The sequence below is a fragment of the Eurytemora carolleeae genome, unplaced genomic scaffold (assembly GCF_000591075.1).
Source record: "Eurytemora carolleeae unplaced genomic scaffold, Eaff_2.0 scaffold481, whole genome shotgun sequence".
Classification (NCBI taxonomy): Eukaryota; Metazoa; Arthropoda; class Copepoda; order Calanoida; family Temoridae; genus Eurytemora; species Eurytemora carolleeae.
Window position 1 is genome coordinate 120356 of NW_019396461.1, and position 15284 is coordinate 135639.

The 15284-nt window shown below is 34.1% G+C and overlaps 2 protein-coding genes across 3 annotated transcripts; both read left to right on the top strand.

Moving 5' to 3' along the window:
- The first annotated feature begins 1706 nt into the window (after positions 1–1706).
- On the top strand, positions 1707–7402 carry LOC111703718 (zinc finger protein 350). 2 transcript variants are annotated; one of them, XR_002765674.1, is made up of 11 exons: positions 1707–1986; positions 2883–2934; positions 3641–3699; positions 4121–4185; positions 4679–4764; positions 4954–5594; positions 5655–5729; positions 5875–5948; positions 6242–6634; positions 6690–7163; positions 7283–7402. XR_002765674.1 is itself a non-coding variant. In XM_023475752.1 (10 exons), exons 1-10 carry the CDS (start codon positions 1942–1944, stop codon positions 7075–7077), a joined length of 1878 nt encoding a protein of 625 aa, XP_023331520.1. In that variant the 5' UTR covers positions 1707–1941; the 3' UTR covers positions 7078–7402. The 2 variants fall into 2 exon arrangements, 1 of the variants encoding a protein (XP_023331520.1); XM_023475752.1 differs by having other exon boundaries at positions 6690–7402.
- Positions 7333–15060, top strand: LOC111703714 (ras GTPase-activating protein-binding protein 2). The gene is made up of 12 exons (XM_023475741.1): positions 7333–7347; positions 7649–7828; positions 8676–8834; positions 9052–9243; positions 9655–9789; positions 10886–11125; positions 11319–11408; positions 11568–11672; positions 11972–12031; positions 12175–12266; positions 13012–13132; positions 13484–15060. The coding sequence occupies exons 1-12, from the start codon at positions 7333–7335 to the stop codon at positions 13682–13684; spliced, it is 1590 nt and encodes a 529-aa protein (XP_023331509.1). The 3' UTR covers positions 13685–15060.
- The last annotated feature ends 224 nt before the right edge of the window (positions 15061–15284 follow it).

Below are 15284 nucleotides of genomic sequence, written 5' to 3' on the forward strand. Positions count from 1 at the left end.
GTATGGAATTTATACTGTCTGTTTTCTTACATTCATGCAATCATAAACTTGTTTTCTTCTTTATCAAATCCTTAAATAGGTCATAAAATGACTATATTTAAGACACACAACTGTATTTGACACCATTGTGAATTTAGCCTATTTTTTTTAAGATAAAAATGTTGGCAATTACAGTTGTTCCCTTTTTTAAAAAAATGTTTGTAGTAAATTTGTAGTAAATTTCAAGTTTATGTCTTAGGAGTTGTTAGGGAAGGCAAACGATAATTTGCAGGGGTGGTAAATAATTAAATTATTGAGTGTGAAGCGCGCCGAAACTTCATATCACCCCTGGGGTTTTTTACTGGAAAAACCATGACCAGCTTGGGGGTGGAAAGTGGAAAATATGTTGCTAATATTTGGATTTGTATAAAAAATCTTTATTCACTCTCTCTCCTTACGCTTTTAATTTTTCTGTTACAGAGGTGAGGGGGAGGTCCCCCCTCTGGGTATTTTTTTAATATTTTACACATCAATTGGGGGAAAATTAAGCAAATTCTGTCTTTAAGCACGGAACAATTTGCCTTAATATCTAGTTCAAACCTGTAACTTTTTAAATCTTTGGCCGAACCTGGAGAACCTAGATGATGAATGGAAATGAGAAAAAAAGAGAACTCCGCTCAATTTCTTCTTGAAGTTAAAGTTATCTCAGTGTCAATTTTTACCCTTGAAAAATTCTCACTTTGTACCTAATCAATCAAAATATGGACATTTGCAGCCAGGGTAGGAGGGAGTCGATATGTCTTGAGAATAAATTCCTTTAACCCGGCCCATTTCTATTATTATTATGTTACAAATCTGTAATTAAGTTAAAAATCAGATTTTGAAAGCCCTGTACTCAACTTCAATAATCTGCACTCGGCAGTGAATTCCAATATTCTAAACATTTTCAAAACCTTTCAGTGTGAATTAAATAAAAACAACTTAAGATGTGCAAATTGCCCTAAACTAGGCGTCTGTGCAAAAATCCATGACAGATTGGTTACTGCAATAATTGCTTCAGCTTTTGTCAAATGGCTTACCAAAGAACAAATGAATGAACTAATCAAAATAATTAAATCTAGTCTGCAGAAATGGTAAAATAAGGTATTCAGACAGTTTAAGGTAAAAGCCTCGAGTCCAGGGTTTGTGTTGTTTTAAACGTCGAAAAAAAGACCTCATGATCATATACTAAATTTTGTTGGAGAGACATGAAATTCATAAAATAAATAGAGTAGGATATTACGTGTGTGATTCGCGTGATTGATTATCTTGTTTAAAAAAAACTATAATTTTACAGGGCACGATATACCCACGCGTCATATATACACCATCCAATTGGGAAAATAAAATTAGCGAGTATTTAGGACAGTGTTGAATAAATATGAATTATTACAAATTAAAAATAGAATTTCGATGAATTCATGAAATAAAAGAGTAGGATATTACGTACGTAATTGATTATCTTGTTTAAAAACTAGAATTGTACAGGGCACGATTTACCAACAAAGGATGTGACTTGTCAATGATTCATAGGTCGGCTAGTATAGCATCACATGCCCGCCAAATTTGTATGGTTCACAGATAGGTCGTCCTTGATTACAGAATTTGAATTTGCCGCCCGATGATATTGGCCATATTTGTGTAATGAAAGTCGGACTAGGCAGGAACCGGTTCTGTAGCCAGATGTGAGCATGCGCAGAATTACCCCACCGCACGAGCTGATCAAGACTAAGATGAAAATTCATGCCGGGTTAGTTTTTTCCCGGAACGTTCAAGAAACCGACACGAACGGATTACAATGAGTGAATTACACCATTATATCTCTTTAAAAATAAATAAAAATAACGTGAGGAGTTAAAATGGCGAGAATAACTTAAATTTATAAGTTTAAGTGAAGTTAAAACCAAAAGATCAAATATCAAAATGGAAACTCAGCTCGGAACCTACTCTTTATCATCGGATAATAAGGTAAATAGTAAATATATCGTTTACACATATATTACAAATAATTCGTTGATAATCTGGGGGTCTGTCCTAATACTTCTTATCTTTTCCTATCTTTTAGCTGTGCGAATTTAGATAATAACTGCAGATCAGATTTTATAGACGTAGGATTAAAATTATAAATACTTCACTAAAATCGTAGACTAGGACGGACCAAAGTTATTTTTTTCTAATCTATTTATTATTCAGAATGCACAAAATTAATAGAAAAAGCACTATTTATATGTATGTCTCCAACATGTACATTCTGAGTTATGAACTATTTTAATAAATGCTTAGATCAACAAAACAATTAATTGGTCATTTGGCTGCAGCGCCCGGCCCCCTAGCCGCACCGCTCGGCCTAAAAATTATCTTAACCCAACCTAACACTTCAAAAGAAAAAAATAATAAGTTTGCTGAAATTATTAGTGGTCATGTACAAAATTAATAGGAGGGGAGAGTGGTAGTGGGGGGGGGGGGCGTCCAAAAATTATTTTCTAGGACAAACCCATTAACTAAAGTAGTCAAAAATTGAGAAAATAACAATAAATAGAACATTGTTCCGACCAAAAATAATGTTAAAAATAGTATGGCTTGAAAGCCACTTACTAAGTGCGAGAGGACAGAAAATCATATTTTTTTGCCAAAAATTGAAGAAAAGTATTTTTCAACTGAATTTGAGAGAGTGTCATAAAATAGTATTTAGAAGAGAAAAGGCTTTGAATCTGAAATGGACTCGTAAAAAAATCTACCACAACGAAATATTGCCTGGGCAAAAATATTTATTAGAGGACGCGGAAACGGAGGATCTTTAAGATCTGTAATTTAAAATACATTCGAAGAAATCTTTCTTTTACTAATTTTTTCCTGATTTATAGGGTATACTTTCCTTACTCAGTGCAATAGAGCAGTCGGAAGATATTGATCCAGGCAAGTCCATCCTTTAACCCCTCCCCCTCTTAAGAAAAGTATGAAATATTTTTCCCTTATCATTAAACGTAAATTCCAAGGATGCTAGTTCATTCCATATTCAGCGATCTTACGTTAAAATTGGGTAAATTCTCTCTATATTTACGAACGTTTCATCTACATCCTTGTGATACTAATCTAAAACATTTTATATATAAATTTGGATAGCCCATCTGCAAAAATAATTTGGGCAAATGAGCCGAAATGAAGTTATCCTATATCCATTTAAGTTAGCCAAAAAGTTCCTCAAAAAAATGCGGGAATTATGACTAGTCATTCTTATAAAATTCATCGACCTCCGCAATTTGAAATTTTCTGATATAGTTTTAAAAGTCCAGGTCTAAATATAAATTCAGTACTTATATTTGATAAATAATAATGTGCCAAAATTTCTATGGATCCTCCATATTTTGAGTGGAATATCCAAAACCCAGCGTAACCCTTAAAAGCCTTTGTCAGGTATTTTATAAATGGGTTAATTTCAATTGTTGATTTGATAAGAGAAGTGACTTGTGGTGTTCTTAACGACGATATGTTCCACTTTGTGGATCAGATAAGGTTACCGATAAAAAGACTTGAATTTACGACAGTTTATTTAATTAGCTATTTTTAAGTTTAACTTAAGAGTACAATGCACGTTTTGTTAAAATATTTATTTTGTTTCTAGACGTTTCTCCGAGTAAGATTGTTGACAAAGATCCTCTGTCTGCTGTTAATTTTCCACAGGTAAAAAATCATGATCTTAATCGATTATTTCGAATTATTTACACTATGGTCGAAACTTGTGTGTTAAATGACGCTGATCTTCAACCCTTGATCGATATCCTTTAAAAAATAAGAAGGAAACGTGCTTATTCACTAAAATATCGTTTTCTTTGCGGATTGCTTGTTTTGAGGTTAGCGACATTTTTCACTTCTGGTGTACGAAGTGGGAGATGAAAAAGGATTTCTTCTTAAGCTGAGTGCATCAGAAATACATTGAATGCATCATAAATACATTGAATACATCAGTAATACATTAATTACATCAGAATTACAATGATTACATCAGAAATACAATGATTACATCAGAAATACATTGATTACATGTCTTTTTGTGTAATAAATTTATTTTTGAAAGATCATTTTATTTTCTGTTCTATTTTAGTTGCAGAGCCATTTAAACCTGGACAGTTTGGATATGAATGGAGATCTTGTCTTGTCGAATTTTAGGTAATGAGCCAAATGCCATGATTATTTGAAAACAGAACAAAATTATCTCGGAGAAAAAGTTGTTCTAAGCATCATTTATGGGACATTTGTCAGTAATATTATTGATACAATCTATCATGTTAATTAGGAAGGTCATTTCTGTCTCTATTACCCAACTACTCCTTCAATAGTAAACACTAAAAAGAGCACTGACTGTAATATAAGTAAATGAGGTACTGCGCCTGGTAAAGTAGAGTTGCTGTTTTTTTCACAGCAACGTCCATACTCAATATTGCCTGGAGTATCTTCCTATTTAATATTTAAACTAGGATAGTTTTCCGTTTTAACCAATAATACTGAATGATAAAAATGTATTGACATAAAATTGTTTTACTTTCATAGATTAAATTTGTGTTTCAGTCCAGTTTTATCGATTTAAAGTAAAATTGTTAGTTTTTATGAAGTTTTTTAAAGTTTGTCGATTCTTTTATTCTGCAACTTTTTATCTGTTTAGTTCGTGTCTAATATGTGGAAGAACTCCTGGCATTGATAATCAGAACGACTCCATGGTGGATATTTTCTCTGAAATATCTATTCCAGGTTTGTTGATTTTTGATTTTCCATTTCACAAAATAGCGACTCGTGGATATATAAAGCTTGGACATAACAAATGGCTGACCCCCCCCCCCCATGTTCATAGACAAGTTTTAAAATTAACTATTATTAATTATTTGGGACAAATAGCCGCTTTTATTGAAAATTCATAATTAGCTTATTTTTCATTTATAGGTGAAAAGGGTTCTACTTCTATACACACAGTAATCGAGGATATTATTCCCATCCGGTTAGACAGCACTAGACCTCAATCATTCTCTTGTGTTGAGTGTTTTGCTGTGGTAGATGCAATCGCTAAACTCCGGGTTCAAATTAATGAATACATTTCTGTGATAAAGACAAGGTATGAAGAGTCATGTCGAACCAAGTCAAAGTTTCCCTCCGTGTCAGATTACACGTCAGTATTAGAACTGAAAATGCCTCTCAATATATTTAATGTTCGTGACGAGGAAGGTTTAACAATGTCTCCGGTCAAAGAATTCCAGAAGAAATCTAAGCTTCAAATCCTTGCTGAAACCCTAGAAGGAGAACATCTGCCCAGAGATAAACAGATCTCTGAGGAGCCTGACGGAAATCTTACTTTGAACAAAGAGAACAAGATGTTATGTAACCCAACATGTGATAAATGTGGAATTGAGTTCGAACCTGGACCTAGGCGTAACAAAACTTTGAAGACTAGGTGCAGCCCTTGCTCGAAGGTTGGGCGTTCCAAGAAAGTTTCAAAGACGCACGACTGTGCTTTTTGTAGCAAATCTTTCAAGTGCAAGAGCAGTCTTAACGAACATATCCAGCTCAAGCATTTCGGGAATTCCAAAGTAAGATTTTATTTTTGTCAATAAAAAACGATTCAGCTAAGAATATTCTTTTTTGTTGAGGTTCACCCTTGCAGTGTCTGTCAGGAGAAGTTTTCCTCCAAGCATGCTAGAATTATTCATGAAAGAATACACAAGGTTGGTTTTCTTTCCACTTTATAATTCTTACTTGTTAGTTCTGCTTGTTCAAAAAAAATTTTTAACTATTCTCAGGTGGTCACCAAACAACAAAAATTCGTATCGGAGTGTTAATTCAATTATTTCTAAAATAATTTTTTTTTAGAACGGTACAAAGGATTTGATTTGTGACGAGTGTGGTGATAGTTTTCTAACCTTTCAGTCCTTACAATTTCACAGGTATGGTAAATTACTTACTTTACAATAACTAAACATCAGTTAAAAATTATTTCATAGAAGATAAACGAATCTAAAGTTTCAATAACGGTGCCAATGAAGCTTTTATTTTAAATAAGATTATTTCCAAGGATTAACGAAACAACTTGTTAACTGAGAATATCTTAACTCTCAAATCTAAATCCTTAGTTTTGGAAATATTAAACCCCTATTGATTAATTTTTAAATATTTTTACGTAACTCTGAACACAATTCTACCATCATCATTCATCATACACAAGACAATTTTTGTTCAGGAGTAAACACACTGGAGACTTCTCATACAACTGCAGTTCATGCGGGAAAGGATTCAACAATTTTAAACTATTGGAAGAACATTCTCATATACATACTGGGCAGAAACCTTACGCTTGTTCAGAGTGCAATAAAAGTTTTGCCAACCGTGGCAGCCTTTGGTTGCATAAGAAAAAGCATGATGTTGTAAAACCGTACATGTGCGACTACTGTAACAAAGTGTTCGGGCACTCTTCACACCTGGTTGTACATAAACGTATGCATACTGGTGAAACACCGTACAAATGCAGGTTTTGTGCTGAAGGCTTCATTTCCGGAAATCACTTAAAACGACACATGAAAATCCACCAAAATGAGCTTCCTTACGCTTGTGGGATTTGTAAACAGGAGTTCGGGTAAGTCATTCTAGAACCTAATGCAAGAATTTGGATTTAAGTTCTTAATTTTCAGGAAGCGCAGTGATTTTGTTAAACACGGGAATACAGTTCACAACGGTAATATTATTGATGATATCAGAACGAAGGAAAATACTCCAGTAGAGAACCGTTCAGCTACTTCTGAGGAAGAGAATACTGTTGATAAGTATACAACTATACTAGTTGAGGATAACGAGAGAATATTACTAAGTAATGGATCTGAAGAGTTGCTTAATGCCCCTAGCGGGGGCTACACCAACTTCCCTCAAAGCATTCAAGTAAGCAAGTATCTGCCGGTCACTCTTCTGAATGGACTGGAGGAGGAGGATGGTAAGGAGGAGTCGGACCAAACCATAGTCTTCATAGAGATGCCGCAGAGCAACTATATGGAGGTGGAATTAGAGGAGGAAGGGGAGGGATAGAACGGAAACTTGAACAAGATCTGATTTTCGCTAATATCTGTCTGTGTTACAATATTCCAACTAGTGATTTTAAATGGAATACAGGGGTGAATATTTTTCTCAGCGCAACTTTAATTTCATGATCTAATACTGATCAAAAATATGTCTCATTTAATTCCTAGTTAGTGTTTTTTTTTTACTGAAAAATATCTACCCCTGGCTGGAGGCTTATAAATCGCATTTATTAGACTAATGTTTTACCGCAATTTTTACAAGATGCCACATTTTCTTGTTGCTAATAACCAAAGGAGAAATTTTAACTTTTATATCTAATTATATTTCAGAAGTTATTTTTAACAAATTTTTGTAACGAGGGGGTGAATACAGTATTGCAGCCTGGAGTCTTTGATTTTACAGAAAATAGTTAGGTAATCATTTAATAGTTGAGGGGGAACGAGCATTAAGTGTTGCTCTGATTTTTATCTACTTTTTTATTCCCTAATGTTTCAATTGACATTTTTAAGAAAGAGAAAAGGGTGTATTAAGGAATGTGTTCCATGTTAAAAGCGCATTCACAGAAGTAATATATTAGTTGTGGAAATTAAAGTTTCCAACGAATTTAATTTTGATCAGATTTTACAACGGACAGTCAAGTTTTGTTCACGGAGGTATTGACAGTGGAACAGATGCAGAGGTTGTTCGTGGTCAGCAGGAGATTCATCAGAAGATACTTCAGCTCAACTTCAAGGATTGCCATGCCAAGATCAGAAAGGTTTGTGCCGTGTATTATTATTTTTATTAAATAATAATTTAGCATTCAATTATGTTTTTCTCATTATCTCTTAAGTGTTTTATTTGTGAAGTCCTTAAATTCTTCAATCAAGCTGCAATAAGGGTTAGGGGTGATCAATATTGGAATTGAGCCAGCCGTCCACCGGTGTTCGCTGTATTTTCACTGAAAAAAAATATTGCAATCAAAAAAAAAATTTAATCGTCCATGGGGTTGCGATTTAACGGTTTAATATTCACCGTAAGACAAAAAAAAATTAATATCATGTTTTACATAATTTTTTTTGGAAATTTAATGCTGAATCCAAATCTGAGAAGCGTTTTTTTTTAAATTAATATTGAGAGTTAGAGCTAAAAACCTCATCAAAAACATTAACAAGTTAAAAATCGGAATTTTTTACCGTTATTTGGCCATAACTTCTTTAGATTTTAATAGTTAAAAAATGGTTTTCGAATCTGAATTCAGCATGAAATTCCCAAGAACATGATTTATCATATTCATTTTTTTGAAATATTTTTTAAGAACTTCTTTAGATTTTAATAGTTAAAAAATGGTTTTCGAATCTGAATTCAGCATGAAATTCCCAAGAACATGATTTATCATATTTATTTTTTTGAAATATTTTTTTAGGTCTTATGGCGATATCTCCGATATTAAATCGTTAATTCGCAACCCTATGGACAATTTTAAAATTTTCTTTTGATTACAAATCAATCACCCTTAATAAGGGAGCTCCCCGACATATTTTGTTGGTCAATTAAATGCTTAACAAGAAATTTTTGGGCACATATTATTCTTACCACGGTGTTAATGTAATAATTGGGTTTAGGTGGACTCCCACAAGACCCTGGCGGACGGAGTTGTAGTTCAGGTATCCGGGGAGCTCTCTAACAACGGGCAACCCATGAGAAGGTTTGTCCAGACCTTCGTCCTGGCCCCTCAGTCTCCGAAGAAGTACTACGTTCATAACGATATCTTCAGATATCAGGTAAGTGTTATTAAAGTAGGGAAACTAAATTGTTATCATAGATTTGTTACGTAAAAATTTATTAGACTTATGTTGTTTCAAATATTGATAAAGCAATTTTATTTATACTGCGAATGAAAGCAATCCTTTTTTAACTTCTTAAATTTTTAAAATGTTTTTTTGATGATTGAAATATTGAGAGTTAATTTGATTGAATTGATATATTTACTATTTGAAGGATGAGGTATTCTCGGATTGCGAGAACGAGGCAACGGCAAGTATAACGACTGACGAGGTTCGTCTCGAGGAACCTATTCAGAAGCAGATTATCGCCTCTGCCTCCAAGCCTGTTGTGCTCCCTGTACCCTCTGCTCCCCAGCTTCATGAGCCGGTCATCCAGGAACCTGTTGTTATGCAGGAAACTTTCCCGGTAATTTTATTTATTTCAGTCATCGTTTCCAGTCAAATACTTTATTCAACAGAAATCGAAATAAGCATATTAACAATTGCAAGCGGCATGCTAATTTCTGGTCAGTTTTAGTTGGGTCTCTTTAAGCTGCATAATATCTACACTTCGACCCTCCTTAAAGGTGTTAAAGTTAAGGCTAGAAAAGGGCGATAAGTATTTTAACTTTGTTGAATGCATTACTTCCAGACAGATTTTATTGTTCAATTTGTTTCAAAATAATTATCCTTTCTAAAAGACGTCTCCCATCTTTTCCCGGGTAAAAGAGGTGTTTTGAAGAGAGAAAAATCCACATCCCTTGCTAGATATAGACTAGATTACTCCATTTAAAAGCTCATTGAGTTTGTTTGGTTAATTGTATATTGATATTTGAAGGAGGCGCATATGAACGGTGGTGGCGGATATAAGAGTGCTGAAGAGGCGGATCAGGCGAGTATGGATGTCGAGGATACTGAATGGTCTGGAGCTGAATCTAACCAATGGAAGGATTCCCAACCGGAAACCTGGAAGGTATTATACTTTCTGTTCGTTATAATTTTAATTGAATTTAGTATAAACATTAGAACAACAAAATTGTTCCTAACCACTTCAAAGACGAATTTCATTAATCGAATTTTTCAATTTCGTAGTTCCTTGCAACACGGCAGCCATGAGCCACATAAAACTGCCTTTCATGAAAAATTGAAGTGGATTTGATTTGTTAAAATCTTTGATAAAAGTAAAATTGATTTTTTTGTTATTTAGATGGATTTTTTTACAGAAATATTTTATTTAAAGAAAATAATAATCATAGCAAATCAAAACAACTTCACTTCAAAACAACTTCGCGAACAAAACTTTTGCGATTTCATTGTAAAATCTATACCGAATGCGGAGGCTCCGCACTGCATAGCAAATCTTTGAGGCTATGGTGGTTGGGGTTCCCTCCTTCCAACAACTTAACAGTTGTTTCTATACTTGCAACATCATCTTACATCTCATTAAAAAAAAACTTGATAAGAAAAGAGGCAGGGTGGCCAAAATGTACGGATTGTACGGATTGATTTTTTTTAACCCTAAAATTGTACGGATTGTACGGATTGCACGGATTGTACGGATTTGTTTTCAAATTGTACGGATTGTACGGATTTTATCCTGGAAAATACAGCGTTTTTTTAAATTTTCACTCATTTCAGCAAATTTTTCATGAAAATAAAAAAAAAATCTCGTCAAAATGAAGTTAGTTTAACTTATTTTCTGCATTCTAAATAAATTGGTTTAAAAAAATGTACGGATTGTACGGATTTTTTTTAAAAAAATTGTACGGATTGTTTTTCGAAAATTGTACGGATTGTACGGATTTAGTCTGAAAATGTACGGATTTTTGTACGGATGGGTTCAAAAAAGTTTTGGCCACCCTGAAGAGGTCTTAATACATATTCAGAAAGTGTTGGATCCTCGCTAGCTAAATCCTAGTCATTTTGAGGCAACTTTCTTTTACGAATCGTCTTGTGTATTTTTTAATGATAAGCATCTAATATATTCATCACAATATTTATGTAATAATTATATCTTTTATCAGGAAAATTAATAAGAAGTTTTTGTATCAATTAACCTTTTGATTCAGCAGGAGGAGGAGGAGGCTGATCCTATGGTTGATGAGGAGGAGCAGGAGGAGGAGGAAGAGGAAGCTGCTCCTCCTCAGGAGAGCAGCTCCGAACCTATGTCCTGGAGCAGCAGGGTTAAGATGGGTTCCGGTGGTAAACCTCCAGTAGTTCCTGGGACCGGAAGTAAGGAAGGAACACCGTTTACTCAACCTGCTGCTGGACAGGGGAAACCATACAGAGGGAACAGGGGAACCAGTCAGGTATATATCTCTTCTCAGTTGTATCAGTATTTTTCAGGTCGGATACAGGATACAGGATACAGGATCCGGATCCGCTTTAAAATGAAATTGATCATAAGCACTGATATAAACTCTTTTCTATTATTTTCTAAATGTACATCCTAGTTGTAAAAAAAATATAACTTTAGAGAAACCCTTATCTTCTATTTTCTAGGGACGACCAAGCACTGGAGCTCCGGGTGCAGCTCCTGCAGTCCGACCAGACAGACGAGATGACGAACCTAGGGAAGGACGAAACCGTATGGTAAGAAAATATTTATAAAATACAAGTTGATCAAATAATAACTTTTTAAATTCAATGAAACAAGGAAAAATGGGTCCAAGCCAACAATCCATAATTTTTTTTTTTTGTTGGGGGTACTTTGAATTTATGATGACATAAAATGAACTGATCTATGTCAAGATGAGTAACAGCGGAACTAACGACCATCTTCAACTGTTTGTCGGTAATCTGCCCCAGACCTGTACGGATAACGATCTCCAGGAACTATTCCAACAGTTCGGAAAGGTAAAATTTTTCTTCATTTTGAGATCAAGCTTTATAATCCAAGTTAAGGCTTCGAGTTTTCTTTAGCGGAAAAAGGAATGAAGGAAAATCTGGGTTTAGAAATTTCGAATGTTGCTAGTCAGGGTTAAAAAAAATGTCAAACTTCCTTTTTTTCCGTATATTATATGATTATGTCTTGGGAGGGGCTTGCCGGTTAATGTCCACTTTTTTATTATTAGAAGGGATGGGAGTTAGTTCTTCATAACATATACCCTGGTCTTGTAATTTTATGTTCTGTAAATATTTTATTTTATCCTCAGGTTGCAGAAGTTCGTATCAACAAGAAGATTGGACGGAACACCAACAACAAGGATGGGAAGGTAGGAATTATATTGAGAAGGAGTATAGCTTGCCAACGCTTCGGATCTTATTCTACTTTTGAAGAGTGTTTTTTATGAAGCAGAAAAAGGACAGGATCCTCTCTTAAGTGATAAAAAGGTAACTAATCTAATTTTATTTTTAGGTTCCTAACTTTGGATTTGTTGTGTTTGAAGAGAGTGGTGCAGTAGAGCTTGCAATGAAGATAAAACCGACTCTCACTATTTCTGGATACAGGTTCAGTTTATTGTTTTTATTTATTTACTAATAATCAAGTATGTTAACTAAAAGTTTTACCTTTGATTATAAACAAGAACATTTATATATTACAACTTAAATAAGTTGAAACTGCTAGTTTCAGAATCCTTACATTGCAAAATTTTCACGGATTTCAAGAAATTTACTGGTTTACATATTTATCTAAAAAAATGACTTAATGACACCGAAAACAAGTTGACTATCTTGATATTTCTGATAAAATGGATCGTCTTTGGGCTTAAATCATGCGGCCAAATAAATGGCGTGAAAAGAAACTTGCTTTTTTACGATAAGAAATTTTATTCGGATTCATCCTGTTCCTACTTGCATTTCTTGCGATTTTACATCAATATTATAAAGCACTTTGCTTCTTGTTATATATTTACATGTTAGCTTTAGCTGACTATAGCTGAGGGTTGACATAGGCTTTAAAAATATTTTTTTTACTCCACGGGTTAAAGGTGGGAGTTACTAATATTATGAAAAATACTAAAAGCCTGGGCAACGCCAGGCACTCCGGATAGTTGCGTATAATATTGGTTTTCGGCTTTATTTTTGTTCATACTGTTCAGTGTTCAATGTTGCGTATATACGTGCTAAGGGCAAACAGACAACATTGTTATTATTGCGTATATTTGTATACAGAGTGTCTAAAATTGATTATATTTGTGTCTTTATTTTAGAATTTATTTGCGTTAATTATATTTACTTATATTGTGTACAGGTTGAACATCGAGGAGAAGAAGACGAAGCAGAGAGATCATAATGGTTCCGGAGGAGAACGTGGAGGTGGACAGGGGTTCTCTGACCGGGTCCAGGGAGGAAGAGGAGAACGGGGAAGTCAGGTATTTATCAAATTTGAATTTAAGTCATATCAATGCACACGAGAAAAAAATCTCCCATTCTTGACGGTTTTAACATGTGTCAAAAAATTATTATAAATTCTTATTATTGTGTATCTGACATTAATATTGTTCACCTAGAGATGGCATCTAATCTTGATGAATATTCACATTGTAGTTGAAATAATACACCATTTTCATAGAATATAAAAATTAAAAGTAATGAAAAAAATTATCCAATGATTAATATTTTATTAATAATTCCACTTTCATATACATGTATAAAAATTATCAAACTAATGTAAATAAATTAATTGAATTTATATAAAGCCATATTTAGTCTGAAAAATTTAGGATAATCTGAGAGGAGCTGGACACTCCGTAGGACGTGGAGGTGGTGGAGACCGCGGTAGAGTTGGAGGCGGAGGTGGTCGTGGTGGCGGACGTGGTAGAAGTGATTTTGGCAGTCGTGGTAGGGGCGGTCCTCCTTCGGAGTCCAGGGGCGGAGGATTCCGTGGTGGAGGTGGCGGAGGCGGGGGACCTAGACAGAATTAAAAACTTTCAATAATTCAAGTTTTTGGTTTCAAGCTGGGTTCCGTAATAATCGTTCAGTGAGAACTATGTGTATCTCGAAATATATATCTCGTAACTTGCACTAAAGGTATTCAAGGTTGAAAATTGTGGATGTTTTTTTACTTGAGAGACGAAACAATTCTGAAAAAATGTGTTTAATTTTAGAACACAAACCAATCGAATCACTTTTAGCAGGAAATCTTTTGATAAGATAATTTTTCTCGTAATAAAAAAACAACATTTTTTCTGAAGAAGTGTAGGCTGTGCAACGTTTGTTTTTTTTGGGGCATTTCTGCTAAATTGTTATCGTGCAACCTTGAATACTATTTTGTGCTGGGCAGGTTCAATATAGTTCCATGCCTCATGTCTCTCCATGTGATTCATTCGTCTAATTTCAAGCAGTTCCCTTTAACCTACCTGCAAATAAACAAACAAACATTAAAGATACCTGTTTACCAACCTCTTATTTATGTAAATTGTCACTTAGATCGATTTATTCACCAGGCCTGTGACAATAACGTTGATAATACGATGGTTTGTGATTTAGATGTTATCCAATCGGGATTTATACTAAATCTTAGTGCATGGCCTGACTAGTTCTTAGCTGGTTTGGTTAAATTCTCACGTACCTTGAAGATTTAAACTAACTGCTATTGATACGTGTCTAACACTAATTACGGCCTGTTAAACCTAAAACACTGGTTGTGTAACGGTCTTGGTTTATATAACGTAATCTATACTTGCGCAAGGTCAATTATCATAAATAAGTATCATTTGCTTTATGATTATCTGGTAAGACTGAAACTAAGATAATCCCAATGTACTAAGAAATGGTTTGAATTGTATCAGTATCTATCCATCTTATCTACTCAACATCATACAACTAGTAAAATCAGGAATTTGTAAACTAGGCCACATAGTTTATTCTGTTCAGCTAATGGACGAATTTTAACTCTCTGTCCTAGTTCATAGTTCCAAATGAAGATAAGCTCGAGAATTTCTGGAAAATGTCCGGGTTCCTGAACTTGAAAGATTTACTTCAAATTGTAGTGTTCAATTATTCGAATTCTCTCAAAAACATATCTAAAATTTAGTTTTCCCCCCCCCCCTCTTCATTTTCCAACATTTTTGTTACTTTTCCATTCTAGTCTGATTTTTGGTAAAATTGGATCTCTGACCCCCTGTAATTGGACTAAACTGTAAGAATAAATTGATTTCTGTTGATTTAGTATTATTATCTTGTGATTTCTTTGCCAAATTATAAATTATTTTTTCTTTTTTATTTCTCTAGACGCCTGTCGCAATTTTCTATCCAATATGTACTAATTAACGAAATACACACTAATAGTACTGTCAAATGTGAGAATAACTTTTTAATTTTTTGTTGAATTATTGTATCGGAATTTTAGTTGAAACTGAGAGGTTGTCATGTGGTTTTAAGCTTCGAATACAAATCATTTTGAATGATCAAATTACATCTTAGTTTTTGACCACGTTAGCTCAGCTTTTAGTGACTTAGTTGTGCTTTCTGAATTTGGCGCTAACCATCCGCAAGAACATATGTTTTTTTTTATAAAATTCA